Source organism: Meleagris gallopavo, chromosome 1, assembly GCF_000146605.3.
Source record: "Meleagris gallopavo isolate NT-WF06-2002-E0010 breed Aviagen turkey brand Nicholas breeding stock chromosome 1, Turkey_5.1, whole genome shotgun sequence".
NCBI classification, from domain to species: domain Eukaryota; kingdom Metazoa; phylum Chordata; class Aves; order Galliformes; family Phasianidae; genus Meleagris; species Meleagris gallopavo.
In genome coordinates, this window is record NC_015011.2 from 46,323,734 (window position 1) to 46,339,375 (window position 15,642).

The 15,642-nt window shown below is 41.2% G+C and overlaps 3 protein-coding genes across 5 annotated transcripts in view; all 3 read left to right on the forward strand.

Annotated features, from left to right (window-relative positions):
* The window catches only part of LOC100543749 (osteocalcin-like), a 5,903-nt gene extending 822 nt beyond the window's left edge, over positions 1-5,081 (forward strand). Inside the window, exons 2-4 of one of the 2 annotated variants that reach the window (XM_003202210.4) lie at positions 1,020-1,055; positions 2,142-2,211; positions 3,997-5,081. In XM_003202210.4, the coding sequence (XP_003202258.1) occupies positions 1,020-1,055; positions 2,142-2,211; positions 3,997-4,126 (236 nt within the window). In that variant the 3' untranslated portion in view covers positions 4,127-5,081. The remainder of the gene's footprint in view (positions 1-1,019; positions 1,056-2,141; positions 2,212-3,996) is intronic. The other variant, XM_010709721.3, reaches the window with a different exon arrangement.
* A 1,250-nt stretch (positions 5,082-6,331) lies between these two features.
* On the forward strand, positions 6,332-11,349 carry ART4 (ADP-ribosyltransferase 4 (Dombrock blood group)). Of its 2 annotated transcripts, XM_003202214.4 has the most exons (3): positions 6,337-7,143; positions 8,128-8,854; positions 9,503-11,349. In XM_003202214.4, the coding sequence occupies exons 1-3, from the start codon at positions 7,072-7,074 to the stop codon at positions 9,592-9,594; spliced, it is 891 nt and encodes a 296-aa protein (XP_003202262.2). In that variant the 5' UTR covers positions 6,337-7,071; the 3' UTR covers positions 9,595-11,349. The 2 variants fall into 2 exon arrangements, with proteins under 2 accessions (XP_010708079.1, XP_003202262.2); XM_010709777.2 differs by having other exon boundaries at positions 6,332-7,143; positions 8,128-9,590.
* Positions 11,235-15,373, forward strand: SMCO3 (single-pass membrane protein with coiled-coil domains 3). Its single transcript, XM_019614201.2, has 2 exons — positions 11,235-11,936; positions 13,882-15,373. The coding sequence occupies exon 2, from the start codon at positions 13,899-13,901 to the stop codon at positions 14,574-14,576; it is 678 nt and encodes a 225-aa protein (XP_019469746.1). The 5' UTR covers positions 11,235-11,936; positions 13,882-13,898; the 3' UTR covers positions 14,577-15,373.
* Positions 15,374-15,642: the final 269 nt, after the last annotated feature.

Consider the following 15,642-nt stretch of genomic DNA (forward strand, 5'->3'; position numbering starts at 1 on the left):
TTTTTTTTTTTTTTTTATCTCCACAGCTCTTTCTCTGCCTGTAAGCACACTCATGCCAAATACCTGATGAAATAATGGGAGAAAAAAACTTGTGAACTTGTCCTGTGTGGGAAAACCAAGATGAAATGGAGACCTACCATGTCTGTTAAAAGACAATTTGTTTGGATGCTTGCAGGGGGTATTAAGGATTAAGATTACAATTAGGACTGAAAACAGAAATACAGTGTGTGAAAAGTGTAGCAAAGTGTAGAGTTGATCCTAATTTTTGGCCCTAATTCTTTTTGCTGTCAATATCTTGTGATTTCTGTCTAGAGTCAGGGAAATCTCTCTCTCCAAAGATAGAAGAGATGTTCAGCTATCTAAAGCGGGGCTGTGAGAAAGAAGGGAACAGATTCATTAGCAGGGTCTGTTGTGACTGGACAAGGGGAAATTGTTTCAAATTAAAAGAGGGGAGATTTAGTTTGAATATAAAGAAGAAATTTTTTAGGTGGTGGATGTCTCATCTCTGGAGACACCCAAGGTCAGCCTGGGAGGGCTCTGAGCACCCTGATCGAGCTGTGGTTGTCCCTTGTTCATTTTAGAGGAGTTGGACCAAACGGCCTTTAAGGGTCCCTTCCAACTCGAATAATTATATAATTCTATGATCTTCTGGTCCTGTCCAAATCTACGGTTTTGCTCAAATGCTCCCTTCCCTCCTGCTGTCCCTGCTCTTAGCAAGGATGAGGAGGAAGGAAAAGGAAGGTCTGCCTAAAGTTTCCGCTGTGCTGTATGTTTACTGTGTCATTTTTATCTTGTTATGAGAAAGATGAAATTAAATGCATCCAATCATAACAGGTAAATTTGGTGGTGGATAATTCTTTCCCTACATTCTGGGTGTTGATAAAACCTTTTTTGGGAGGGACAGACCTTTTAGAAAAGGGAGAGCTGGATTCATTCAGTAAGCAGAGCGATTCACTTAGAGAGAGAAGCAGAAGAGCAGATAGCACAAGCAAGTTCCTGTCTATCTGTCTGTCTTGCAGATCCCAAAGACCCCTCCGGATCTCCCAATGCTGCCAGTGAGTATATTGCTGTGACTGACACTTAGCTCCATTCTCCTGTATCTTCTTCCTTTCTTCCCTTTGATGGGTTCAAGGGATGAACAAGAATCATACTGCATCTCCCTTTCATGAAACAGTGTGATGTAGGAGGAGCAATGTGTCCAGTCTCCGTCCTCCTCTGAGCTGGCCTCAGAAACCTCTCTGAAGAGACTGCTGTGCCCTCAGCCTCTTACAAGAGCAGAACCTGACTCAGGGCCTCCAAATAGTGGTCTTTGGATCTGTTGGTCAGACAGCCTAGTGCACAGGACAACAGAGAAGAAAGTTTTGTATCTGAAAACAAGTACCTTCGTTGGCAGCTGCTGGGGGTTGCAGTCCCTCTTATATTGGGTTGCCCATGCTGCAGGGAACTGCATACCTTGGAGTGTCCATAGGTATCACAGCAAGCTGATCCTGACAGAAATCTGCGTGGAAAATCTCCCTTGTTCTTCCTTTTCACACTTACCTTGTCTCCTTTTTCACACCTTACAGGGTAACATTCCTGCTGGTGAGCATGAAAGTTGTTTTTCCAGTGAGCCAATACAAACATAAACTGGGAAAGAGAAAAAAAAAACAACCCAAAGTGTTCAGGGAAAGGAGATGATTTCTGACAGGCTGTTATTTGGCCATTTCTGTGCACACAATATCCTGTACAAGGGAACCTGACTAAACCTAGGAGACAGAAAGCAAGTCAATACTCTGAAATTAGCTGGGCTAGAGAAACAGAGTGCCGTTCCCTCCATTTTCTCCCTATTCATATTTTATTCTGTCGTGACTTTGTCTACTGAGCATTTGCTGTGCACTAATATCATGCTGTGTGATAAGGGAATCAAATTTAAGAGAGTCCTTTCTTCACGTAAATGTACAGGTTAGGGTGAGGGGGGAACCAAACTGTAGGGCTTTGAGTGGAAAGTTGAGTGGGGAAAAATGAACTGGCAGGTGGGATGAGCTGCAGCAGTCATCTGCTTGAGAAGAGAGAGAACAATCACTTTTCAGAGGCTATGCTGGTCTCTGATTTGTACAGACCATGGCCTTGCATCTCTAATCTGCTGTGTTCTCTCTTGGTAGGCATCACAGTTAAAAAGGAAGTTGCCCATGCCTTTGTGAAGAGGCAGAAGAGATTCGACATGTATGAATGGTAAAATCACATGAGCCAGGATGAGAGTTGGACTCCAGTGGACTTTTTGGAAGAGGGGGTGGGATGTGGCAAAGCAATTCTTTGTTGTACATCTACATATCATGCCTAGAATTAAAAAGGCAGCAAGAACTTGCCAAGGATAGACTAATTGTTCTTTTTTTCACAAATATTCCTTCAGGAGTTCATTGCTGATCTTTGTTATTCCCTCACATGGGGAAAGACAGCACTAGCTAATGGGGTCAGAAGGGTACAAGTTAGAAGCTGCACAAACCTGTGGAGACATCAGATCCAAATTCCAGGATAGTGAGTATCACAGATCCCTGACCATTGCCTCAGCCTCCGTACAAAGGAGCTAGAGCTCAGTTGCAGTGCAGTGGTGAGGCTAAATGTAAAACTGCACCCATTTGTGCAGTATATCCATTTGTTTGAGGGTGGTGAAGCACTGGAACAGATATCTCAGAGAAGATGTGGATGCCCCATTCCTGGAGGTGTTCAAGGCCAGCTTGGATGGGACCTGGGCAGACTGATCTGGTGGGTGGTAGCCCTGCCTGAGGCACGAGGGCTAGAGCTCAACAATCATTAAGGTCCCTTCCAACCTAAGCCATTCTATAATTCTATGATTCTATGATCTAGGCAGAGAGTTTTGGGGAAATCCTAGATAAAAACATTTGGAGAAATGCTCTTGAGCAAGAATGCTCTTCAGATATTTCCTAGAAGGAATTGTTAAGCCACAGTCTCATGTAGGCCTGTGTAAAAAATAATTATTATTCAATACGTCTTTGGATTGGAAGGATGATGGTTTTGTTTGGATGACAGAAAACTGGGAGTTCCCATCTACAGAGAAGAGGATCATAGTAGGGTAGCAGAGGAAGTCACTAGTGTTGAAACTTGGAATGATTAAAAAAAAAAATGAAATTCAGATGAGAAACTGTACTGACTGCCTCTGTACTGGTGGGTCACCATAGAAGTAGTTTCTGCAACAAGCATAAATGAGGAAGGACTTAGGTAGAGAGAGCTTGCTGTATTATTCAATCACAAGGTAAGGTTAGTCTGGAAATACAGATGCAACAAATAGAACTCAAGGGTGTTGCAGGGAATTTCCAATACAGAAATAAAGTAATAGCTTGTGATACTTTTAAGTCATTTCCTGTAGCAGCATGTACAGAAAAGATTAAGTGAGTCTGCAAAGGAGGTGAGAAGGGCATCCTTCTCTAAATCTAAAGACTAAAAGATTTGGGTGTGCTCAGCATGGCAAAACAAAGCTGTGAAAGGGAAAGGATTACTGTCAACAACAGAAGGGAGGGTGATGAGAGGAAACTATGAAAACTAAAGGAGAGTGGAGAACAGGAAAATGAGCAGAAACTTAGCACAGATTAAGAAAAGCAAGAAATGCTAAAATAAAATAATTATAAAATAAATAATATATATGTATATTTTAAAAGAGTGCCACATAGCTGGGGAATAAGGCTGGGGACAAAGACAAAATAAAACAAAAACCCCAACATAATCAAGCATAAAACTAACTCTACAAAAACTATATGTGCTTTTATGGTCTCCTTTGCTGGTGAAACTTCAAGGATAGTTGATTCAACTGGGTTCAGTTCCAACTTCTCCCAGCATTTGACAAGGAGATCTATCCCCATGTAGGCAGATATTTAACCTACCGTGAGATGTCCCCTGCTGGAGCACTCTGAGGAGTCAACTCCTCTCATCATTTGAGTGTGAAACCTTCCAACTCCACTGACTGAATGTGCAGAACAGCATTTTTCTCTTTGTTCGCTCCAGGTACTCTGAGTATTACAAAAGCCCAATGGAGCAGATGCGTGAGCGTTGTGAAAGCTACCCTCCCTGTGACTATCTGTCTGACCAAATAGGATTTCCCATGGCCTACAACCGTTTCTTTGGGAGATACTAAGGCTGGGATTATTATTTTGATCATCTGACCATTCTGAAAACCCCCAGCAGAAAGAATCTTGTGGATAGGAAGAAGGGAAGAAGGACGTCTACACTGAGACCATCTTCCACTGTCTCCCTCGCCAGCTGAAACACAAAGGCTATTCCACTTGTCTGGATTGCGTCAGCTTTCTTGCTTTCATTAAAAATGTTTATTTTCTGTTATCTTCTGTGGTATTTTCAGTGCCATCAGGAATGGTTGAGAAGACTCTGTATTCCCCGCTTCCTTTGTAAATACTATTACATAGCTAGGAATCACGTCCCAGTATACTCTTCTTATTATTCTACCACAAAATTTGCCTGTGTAATATCAACATTTAAATCCCCAGAAGTGTGTTTGAAGACCTTTTAGATGAGCCGTTCCATTTGTGTGCTACATTCAGTGACTGTGAAAAATGAATTGGAAATCTCTTATTGTTTTTATTACAATTGATTTCTGGTGAAATTGAATGTACCAAAGTAGAACAAAAAAATCTGTCTTTCTCTGATGCTTTAGCTTTTGTGCTTGAAATTAAACAGTCAGATTGTCTCCCCAAAACAAACAAAATAAAGCAATGAACTTTATGAAATAAAAATAAAGCTGTTCAATGGTGGATTGAAGCTGGGACAGCATTTTTTTCATTCAGGGTGACTTGCCTTTTTCTTTATATATATATGTATATATATATATATACACATACACACATATCTTCTTCCCTCTGCACTACTTCATTCTGTCTCCCTGTATGAATGTTATGCATCAGCAACTTTCAGCAGTCTCCCTTGACACAGTCTATCAAAATGTATTCCCTGAGAGGTAGATGGCAAATCCCGTCTCCAACAGTAGACACTGTTGAGCCTCAAGAAACTGAGAAACACCAAATCTCTTTTTCATGTAAGCTGGTGCAGCCATTCCCATATGCTGATAGCAATAAATACTTATTATGTAATATAGTTGGTGTGCTGCTTTTCTCTATTCCTCTGTACAACCTGTTTCTGCTGTTAAGGAGATGTCTGGAAGGTAGAGCAGGATCCAGACTGATGAGATTTTCTTCCCCCCTCCTCTGCTCCATTGCAAATCACAGAATCATAGAATCACAGAATTGTTTGAGTTGGAAGAGACCCTTAAAGGCCATCTGGTCCAACTTCCCTGCAATGAACAAGGACGCCTACAGCTCGATCAGGGCATTCAGAGCCCCTCCAGCCTGACCTTGGGTATCTCCATTGATGGGCATCCACCACCTCTCTGGGCGACCTGTGCCAGTGCCTCACTAAATGACTACACCAAGATTCAGATGATGACTCCTATACACCATCAGAGTGGTGGAGAGGATAGTTAGATTTTTAATGATTTGCTGCCTACTGAATTCAGCATTTCTCTGGAAGACTTTACACTAAAGTAAGGATATGGGATAAGTCTACACAGATGGCTGCTGTGTGTGCAGCCCTCCTCTGGCAAGCTGTTATGGCTTGCTCTGGGTAAACTGACCTTGGCCAAGGAGAAAATGTTAATAAGTACCTCTGCTTGTCTTGGTCAAATATCTGAGAGTGGTTCCTCTATTGGCATAAAGTGATGCTCACAGAAAATCTCACCTTTGAAAGCCATCTAGTAAAATGAACAATGTTCTCATAGAAAGCAGTGAAAATGTTGCCAGGAAAATACCAAAGAGATTAGTGAGCTCTCAGTATCTGCTGCATGAATGTGAGGTTTTGTTGTTGTTGCTTTTTTTTTAAAAAAAAAGAAAATCAAATTTTCTGTCAATATTTACATATTTTCTGTTAATTTTATATTTGTCTCCTCCTTTTGATAAATATTTTTTTCGGGGAAGGTGAACATTAAGGCCTCGATCATGCGATCTGCACTGTGTCACCAGACCTTTATATGGCCTTTGGAGAGCTGAGCTCACAAATCAGATCACAAATGCAATGCTGGACTGCAGCAGCTCGAGTTTCACCTGCTCAATGTACTCCTCAGTACCATTACTCATCCTCTGCTGCCATCGTATGGTCATTGCATTTATCGCCATGGCTGTGCATGCCCACCTCAAAACGTCTCTGACCAACTTATTATTAATAGGCAATGAGAAGTAGGCTTCGATTATCTGTGTCACAGTGAGGATGAAACTCTGGTAATCTTTACTCTTCTTTTTTTGTTGTTTTAACAGAAATATTGCCGGAGGTCATGGATCTTTGCATGTAACTCATTGCCCTTTAATTGGAAGGATGACTGCAAAGCGGCTAGCAGGGAGAGATTGTTCTCGATGTAGAATCCACATTTATGCATTCATTCTGAGCGCAACCATGTAACCAGGTCAACAAGGTGCCGCTCTGCAGTGGTGTAGGTGGAAGATTGGCAGCACGCTATTAGGAACTGGGAGAAGCTAAAGAGGAGAGAGACATTTATGTTATCTCTGCCTCCAGATGGGATCCCAACCTACTGAGCATTTCTGGGTAGTCTTTATCAGAGCTCTGCACATCATGAAAATGACTTTTTAAACTCTCAGCCAGGGAGTACTCTCCACCCCAACTTGACTTATACTGCTCAGGAGAGAACTCCTCCTTGGAGAAACCTCTCCAAGTCAGTTTCCCTTCTCTTTGCAAGCGCAAGAGTGCAAGATACCTTGGAATAAAGAGAATTATCAAGGCAAAGGACAGCTGCACTGGCTGAAGTTGGAGTGAAGAAACAACTTATAAAGTCTCAGTGCCTCCAGACCCTTGTTTGTGGATTGTGAGCACACTTCTACCAGTAAGCTGACTGTTGGGCATGATCAGTGACATCTGAATTGCTTGAAGAATCCACTGGGTGATCTTTGGTTGAAGAACTGTCACCAAAATTTTGGAGAGTAAAATACAAACTCCAGAACTCAAGGAAAAAACAAGAAAGAAACGAATGCAAGGGTTCTTTGCTTGAGCTCAGTGTTTTTTACAATGTCTTGGGAGGACTCCAGGATGTCAGTGCTTCTTCTGGCCAGTATTCTGTTGCTGATCTTGCAAAGATTGGTAAGAGGAGTAAATATTGTGTTTTATTTGAAATTATGAAATCATTTATCCTACTGGAAAAAAAAAAATTTTTTTAAATAATTTAAAATATAATCTTTTAGGAGTCTTGGATTAATTCTCGTGGAATTGTTCCTCTCCTTTTGCAGCCTGTCTCAGCTGAAGTTCTGCCACCAGCAGTGTGCTGTTGGATGGGGCAGTGACCATACTGCTCTACTTACACCTTGTGAATTTTAGCTTCCCCTCAAAGAAATCACAGTATCATTGAGAAATAATTGGAATTCTCATATGGTTTGTGGAACAGACTAACTGCAGAGGTTAAGAAGAGTATTGGATAATTAGTGTGTCCTTTCACAAATAAAATATATTAGAGATTATTTTCTTTTTATAGCACTGGGTTATGTAAAGCCTTGCTCATGTTTTTAATGTTTATTTACATGACAAGTCCATTTGGCCTCACTGAGACAAAGTGGACAAATAAAAGTTTTGGCACAGTGCTGCGGTTTTCTCCTTACTGAACATTCTGCTCTGGAGCCAGAATATGTCCATGGGGTACATATGGTAAGACAGAAAGAAGAAATTCACCTGTGAGACGTGTCCAGGATGCATTGACATAATGTTCTTCTTATTCTTTCTTTCTTCAAAATCACTCACAAATCATGAACAGAATATTGAACTTTATGCACTATAGGTCTGTCCTATGAGCCCTATCCCCTTACCCTTTGAAGGGAAATCGTCCGTAAGTCTTCAATGCCATTGATCTCCATAAAATAAGAACTCTAGTATTCTGGTTGTTATTTGCTGAAATGGAGCTTGGACCAAAGGTTGCTCAGGAAGGGCTTGTCAAAGATGACTACTTTCTATGCCTTTTCTGTCAATAATGAAAAACTGAAGGGAGAAGGTAGGGGAAAACCTGGTTTGCATTTACAGAGATACAGAAAAAAATCACACCTATGATGTTAACTATCATTTGCTTTTGCAATATAGGCAGTGTCCCACCTTATGATGGATATGGCTCTACATTCCTTTGATGATCAGTACCTGGGTTGCAGAGAGCAGATGATGGAAGAACTGGAGCGGGGAGACTATTTCAGGAAGGAAATAGCTGCTAGTAAAAACTATTTGAACCTCTGGAAGAAGGCTCAGGAAGCTTTGCTGAAGAGCCCTGTAGGTCTCCTGAGGGAGATGCATGATAGTCATGCCACCGTCCTCATGGCTTACACCATGAATTCTTCCCTGCACTCTCAACTGAACTGGGCCACATCCACAGCAGGAAGGTCTCCAGAGCATTACAAACACAACTTCAGCTACAAATATTTTCACTTTTACCTAACGACAGCTATCCAGATAATGAAGCAGTGGCAGAGCAGCAAGGACAGCGTGGGGAAACGTCACTGCTACCGGGTGCACAGAGGTGTGAAGGACTTATATATTGAAGCTACAGTTGGCAGCATGGTGCGATTTGGCCGTTTCACCTCCACCTCTCGCCTCTGGAATGAAGCCCAGAAATTTGGGAACGAAACTTTGTTTACGGTGACAACCTGCCTGGGAGCAGCTATGCAAGGCTTTTCTTACTACACATCTGAGAAGGAAGTCCTCATTCCCCCTTATGAGATATTCCTTGTCAAAAACTTCTTTCGGACACAGCATGGTAACCGGCTCCACCTGCATTCTGTGGGGAACTACAGCAGGTACCGCTGCCAGCTCTTGGAAGGTATTGTATATATCCCTTTGAGCAGGTGGGATGCAGGCAGCCTGGTCTCCAGTAGCTCCACCAGCCCGCACCAGATGTATCTACAGGGGGCCACCTGTTGCACAGCAGGCCTCAGGGCACTTTGCAGCCTCTGCTTATGTTATCTGCTATTGCAAGGCTGCTGCAGGACACATGCATTGTGTTCCCAGCCTCCTTTATTGCAAGGGCAGATGAGATTTGCTGGCAACTTGAATTTGGACACATGTCAGGCCTCAGGACTACACAGGACTTTAGTGCAGTACTACTCTGGCAAGCTCAAATAAATGTAAACAAAACTACCCTGCTTCATTCCTGTTTTCCTTCCTGTGGCAGAAGACAGGAGATGTATTGACTGGCAAAACACACGGTATCAGTTTCCTGGCTAAAAGATAACTCTTCTGTTGGATGACCTCAATGGGTTTGTTCCACAGCCCTGTCCTAAAAGTGCACCACTAACATGGGATACTGCTTTTGTCCCTTTGGAATGAGAATTTTTGCTCAGCACTAAGCCAGAATAGTAGGAAGACTTGAGGAAATGCCTCTTTGGAGCAAAGGGTGCTTTTAGAAAGGGCAGGAAGTCCTAGGCAGTCAAAGGAGATTTAAATGACTGCTCTCTCAACTTTCTTTCAGCTTCAAGAATCAAGAACAGTGGATCTACTGCCTCTGCCTCCGTCATTCTTTTTAGTGTAGTTGGAGTTTTATTGTGCTGGGCCAAGCAATGACTGATTCTCTGGCTACATCCAGGTATATACACTTGAATAACAGACAAGAAAAACAGCTGGGTGAACTGCTTGGCTTTCTGAGCATCTCCATGAAAGCTTGGTGCTGCCATTCCATTGGAAACCCTGTGTCAAGAAATGCAGCACCTTAGGCAGTTGAGAAATGCTAGCATTAGAAATGAGAGCACTTAGGGAACGTGAGTATCTTTGTTTTTTGGGAAGACTGAAACGAGTTGCCGGACACTCAGTTTTTCTGACATCAGATATAGACACATGCAATGGCAGAGACCATCATGTAATTACTTAAATGTAGTAGCTGAACAGCTGCTGCTACAGAAATCCTGAAACACGTTTGCGTGCACAGTTTGAACAGATTTTACGATTACTATTTTACGATTAGCTTGTTCTGTATGTATATTTCACACCACATTATTGTTTCCTTTGCTTTACCATTCATTTCAAATAATTGATTGACAGAACTTTATTATTATTCCTAACTGCTCAGAGACACTAAGTACACATTTCAAAAAGGACTGGGAAGATTAGAAACAGCTGTCACAGGTACGTCTTGAATGTGTGTGTTCAAGCTTGCTCGAACTCCTTCCTATGTGAAAGTTAAAGAAATCAAGGTGGACTTCTAACATGCTGGCACATTTGTGTCTCTTGCAACTTTTCTGTTATTGCTGGGATGCAGTTTTCAATCATTTTAACAAAGATTTGGAACGCTTCACACGGCGGCCTCAGCACCCTGAAAGCTTCTTCCAAGCTGTCAGCTGCTACTTTCAGGCTTTTCTTTACGGACTTATGTCCTCGGAGGAGGGTCTGTATGAAAGCAAAAAGTGAAGAGTTGGAGGATACAGAACGAAGCCTGAGCTGTTGTGATGTTTCACCTGAAGAGGAGCTGTCTTCTGTAGTACTTGGTGTCCCATTCTGTTGCAGCATCTTAATGATATCAGCATAGTCCATGAGAAGTTCTGATACATGGAGGGATAAAGCAGGTGAACTCAGTAACTGCTCTATAGCAGACTCGACTGTGCCAGGGAAATTATCATGTTTTAACAACACTGCAACCAGTGCACCCAAGATACTTCCTATAATCCCCTTATAATGATCATAGATATCTTTTACTGCAGCCATTTTTTCCTGTAGAGAGATGATGCGACCAGTAATTTTAGCACACAACCTTTCCTTCATGCTTTCCTGTACATCTCTGTCTCTTGTTTCCATTGTGGCTTGCATGTCTTTTAAAGCATTGACAAGGAGCTGCAGGTTCTCTTTAATGCTGAAGTTTTCTTTTACTGTCATGGTGGGGAAGCTGGTGCCAAGATGGTGATTGAGGATCTGGAATATTGCATTAGTTGAAGAGACATAAATGTACACTAATTCATAGAGATTCTTGCAGGCCTTCAGCAGCCTTTCTTTGTCACTGCTAAAACCGAGGCGGGCTAACATTTCTGAAGGAGGTGCCTGTCTCTGAAAAGCAAACAGAGGAAATCCAGATGACAAAGAGGGAGAAATACAAATATTTTCAGCTAGCATGTCACATTTTTGAAATCAATATTACAAATTATCAAACCACCTTACTCTTCCCACAAGACCTCAGTGTTAGAAAAAAACACAGAAAAAACTCTTAGTCAACCTTTGCAGTGGTCTTACCAAACTGGCCAGCAAAATATGGTGTCAGAAGCTGCAGGTATGGGTATTCTTATGGATGCAGGAGTTATGAATCTGACCCTCAGCATGTCATCTGAAAAGCAATAGTAGAGGTGCAGATGAATTATTTTCGCCTTTGATATTTATTGGTAAAGTTGTCTAAGTCCTCTCACACGATCTACTTTACATCATCATTAGAACTATAATCCTTCAGTTTGCATATAGTAGTGGGTATAAACAAAATTAAACATATTACAGGAGTCTTCACATGTCCTACACATTGGGCTTTTTTTGTTGTTCTGAGAACAGTAAGTTATACCATCACCTTTCAGCAATGGCTGTAGATTCTTCTGCCATAGGCAGATGGATTCATGCTGTCCCTATTCTCTTCAGGAAAAAAAAGGCTTTTGTTAGGAGGACCTAACAATTGTGAACTAGTGTGAAATAAATTGTAATATGATAAAATTAAAAGGAAAGGAAAATGAAGAAGAAAATGAGGAGAACTCAGGTAAACATCACATAATAAAATTAATGGCAAGCAGGCAGGCAGCAGGACCCAGCTGAAGCCCAGGCTCTGGAATCCTGACTCATCACATGCTGCTGGAAACCACCAGAGAAACACAGTGGAAACAGGATGAGATCACTGTCCTGTACACATTCAGCTGTTTGAAAGAGCACTTGGGCACAATCAGGTAGGCAGTCTGAATGTTTAATTCAAAAAGCCTCTGGGAAAAAACATGCCTGGAGTTGGAGAAATAGATAGAAATATGGAAATGTGTGTGGCCTGTCTAACTTTAAAAAGTGAATGTTAATAAAGTGTCAATGTGAAGAATAAGAGATAATTTATGTTTAAGGGACATAAAATCAAAAGAAATTATTGGAAGCTGAAAGAATCATGCATAAAGAATGGATGCTATCAGTACTCTCCATAGCTTTCTAGTAGGTAAAATGTTCACTGAAACGCTCTTTCTCTTAGAACATTTTGTCTTTTCAATTTGTATAAATGGGGATTAACAAATGACCTTTCAACCTAGCATTAGCGAAGTGGAAGGTATTAATATCACACTGAGACAGAGTACAAGCCAACAGCATCCCAGAAGCATAAGGAATCATACCTTGAGCTGGCAGGAATTCTTGTTTCCTGAAAGTCAAAACTTTTTACTGTATGTAATCTTTGCTTCCTCTAGCCTTAAGAAAGATAAGTTAAAGAGTTGATTCTCTTAGCAGAGCTACAAGGTAAGTGTCTGAAACAACGATGTACTGTTCAAAATACTGTGGGAAAAAATCATGAGAGAACTGTCTTGTAGTTCAACACTAACTAACTAAAAGTTGGCTAAAGGAGTGATGAGATTGTTCTGCTTTTCCAAGTGATCTTGTTGGGGAAGATGTGTTTAGTGAAATACAACTGGGCTCACAGTTAACTAATAATGCAGGAACTACAAAGGTCAAAAATGGCACAAACGTATCTTTCAACAAGAAAAATCTAGCTAATCTCCCACACTTGATTATTTGTAGCTATAATTGTGCTATTGGGCACTGAGAGCAAGAAGAGATTTATCTTGGAAATGCCTCAATAAAAGTGGTTTGGAATAAAAGGGTTGAGAAAGCAAAAGCATCACCAAAGAAACTAGACATCCTACTCATTCACTGTTTGGCTCCATTGCAATGTAAGATGCATGTGTTACAGTCAAAATCATTTTTACTTTGCAGCTGGTGATGGCTTAAAAGAAAGTGGTACAGAGGGAGTGTGGCTGCATGAGTGGGGCAGACCCTGCAGGCTGCTGCCTGCTGCTCTGAGGCAGTCTGTCATCCCAGGCATCCTGCAGGAGTTGACATGGCACAATGAATGTCAGGGGGCTGCCTGTAGCTGCTTGACATTTGGCAGTGAAAAATCAACAGGGTCTTCGGGTATTAGGAAGGAATGTGATTAGGAATACTGAAGAAAGAAACAGTGAAGGAAGAAGGGATACGTATCAAGAAAGAAAACACAGTAGGACTTTTTTGTAAGTGATATGGGTAAGGATGGGTTTATTATAGACAATTTTGCTATTCTCTATGAATTCCCAAATCTGATTTAGTATGCATATAAAGTTCCTATATTCCTCTTGAATGGGATAAGAAATAAACTACAGTGGCTTAAAACACCCTCATGCTGATACAGACTGCACAGTCATTATAGTCATTTAAAAATTGGATATCACTAATGTCACTAAAAAAAAGTAGGTCGACAGCAAAGTATATCTAGAACAGGCCTTTCATTTCCACACCTTATTTTAGATTTTGCTGACTAGATGAGCTTTTTCTGTTCTTTAGTGAACTAGTTCAGCTTCTACCATTCAGTTTTCTAAGTGAGGGAAGACTCACATTCATTTTACTGATCTACTAATTGCATATTTGTTAGCTGGCTTTGTTGCTCTGAGCATGTCCAAGGTCTCATAAGGTCCGTTTTGAATATTTTGGTTAAGGATACATAACAGTGTTTAAGATTTATGGATGTACAAGCTGTGTCTTGGGATTTGATTTGCCAAGTATAAGAACTAGTGAAGCAGAGGACAAAGCAGTCTACATTTCACTGCTTATTAAGGGCTGGGATTATGGGTATTAAAGAGAGCTAGAACCTTCTTTTCTCTTTTGAAGTAGTTTATTCCTGAAGAATGGCACTGAGTGACCTCCTTTACCCAGAAAACCCCAGGAGACGACAAGAACTGATCCATCTGCACCGGGAATTGCTTGACTGCATGTCCATGAATTTCCATGCAACAAATGAGCTGGCTGGAGTTCTGAATGCACACCTGGGGTGTACTCTCACCCCCATCAAGATGAGAGAGAGCAGCACTGTCAAAGAGAACTGTGATATTATCATTCAAGCGATGCGTGAGATTCAGTGTCAAGTACAGAAAATTGATAGTGACATGAGGGAGAAGCTGGAGCCTGTGCTGTACCAGAAGCTGTATGACATCAAAGAGCCTGAGCTGGAGAAAATTGCAATAGCCCATAAAGTTTTTTCCATTGTTCTTGGAGAAGTGACTTCAACTGCTGGGATGGTAGCTGTCAAACTGCTTAGCTCCAACCTTATCACTATCACTGTCTGCAAACTCATCAGCCTCCTTGCACAGATCGGGGCATCTGTTCTTGGGGGAATCAGCATTACTATCCTTGGGCTTGGCATGGAAATGATTCTCCATGCCATCCTGGGAGCTGTGGAGAGGAATCAGCTGCTGGCAGCTGTGAGGAGCTATGAGGAGCACCTGGCTGAGTTTAAAGAAGCGTCAGAAAAATACCAGTGTGCCATACGTGAAGTGACTTCTTTGGTCAGACATCAAGTTCAGTGAATGGAAAGGCAACACTTTAAATACATGGCACTTTTTCTTCACCTGTTTTCCAGAATGCATTGTAGATGAAATGCTATTGGTACTGGTGACAATAAAAGGCACTGCTAGAGCAGAAGTGGTGAGAAAGTACAGTTTTTCTCTTCCAGAGTTTCTCCATCAAAATGACATTATAACAGGAGAAAATTATTTCAGCAAAATAACCATATAATCCCCTGAAGAATTTACCAGGACGGCTGTCACCATTAAACTCTTAGTGTGGATTTGTGCTAAATCTGACAGGCTGAATTCCCCATTCATAGAAGCGCTTACAAGGACTGGCTGAAGCACATGTAACTCCTATTTCCTGTGCCATTCTTGCCTGAGGAGCCAGCCAGAGATCTTTACATAAACTCTAATACCAGTAGATTAACAGATAGAAAAATCATAGGCCTACAGGCCCAACAGTTGAGAGAACCCAGCTGTAGTGCTCTGATGTATCTAGCTGTGAGCAACATCTTGTTATCAGTATTGTCCTGCTCCTGCCTGCTTACAGGTAGATACTTCTGTGCATGCTTGCTGCTTTGTTGGTCAAATGGCATTATATGCTTACACAAGGATTAGTAAGATTACAGCCCTATTAATGCGCTAAATTTACTTAAAGTGCTTCATGAGTCACCAGTGTGGGACTGCCAAAAATACTCTAATTCTATATTTCACAACTTGCCACCAAATGGCCTTATTTTGCAGACTTTCAGAACAAAGCTAGAAGCAAGAGCATGATTTGCTGTCAAGCTCTGATTTGCAGTGGTTTGCTTTTTTTCTTTGAAAAAAAAAATATATATATATATAATTTAGGAATTAATAAAATATATCTAAATATTCTCAGCGCTCTCTTTCCTGCACTTGGTTGTTGTGTTTGTTTTTTTTTTTTAAATTATCATAAGAAAGAAATTATCAAACCAAATCAAGAAAAAAATATTGAAATCCTTCATTATGGATGCAGCTTATAAATTCTTCATCCATGCTTGTTAATATTCAGCATCAAATGTTGGTTAGATAGTGCCTGCAAAAATGAAGAGACGGGTGA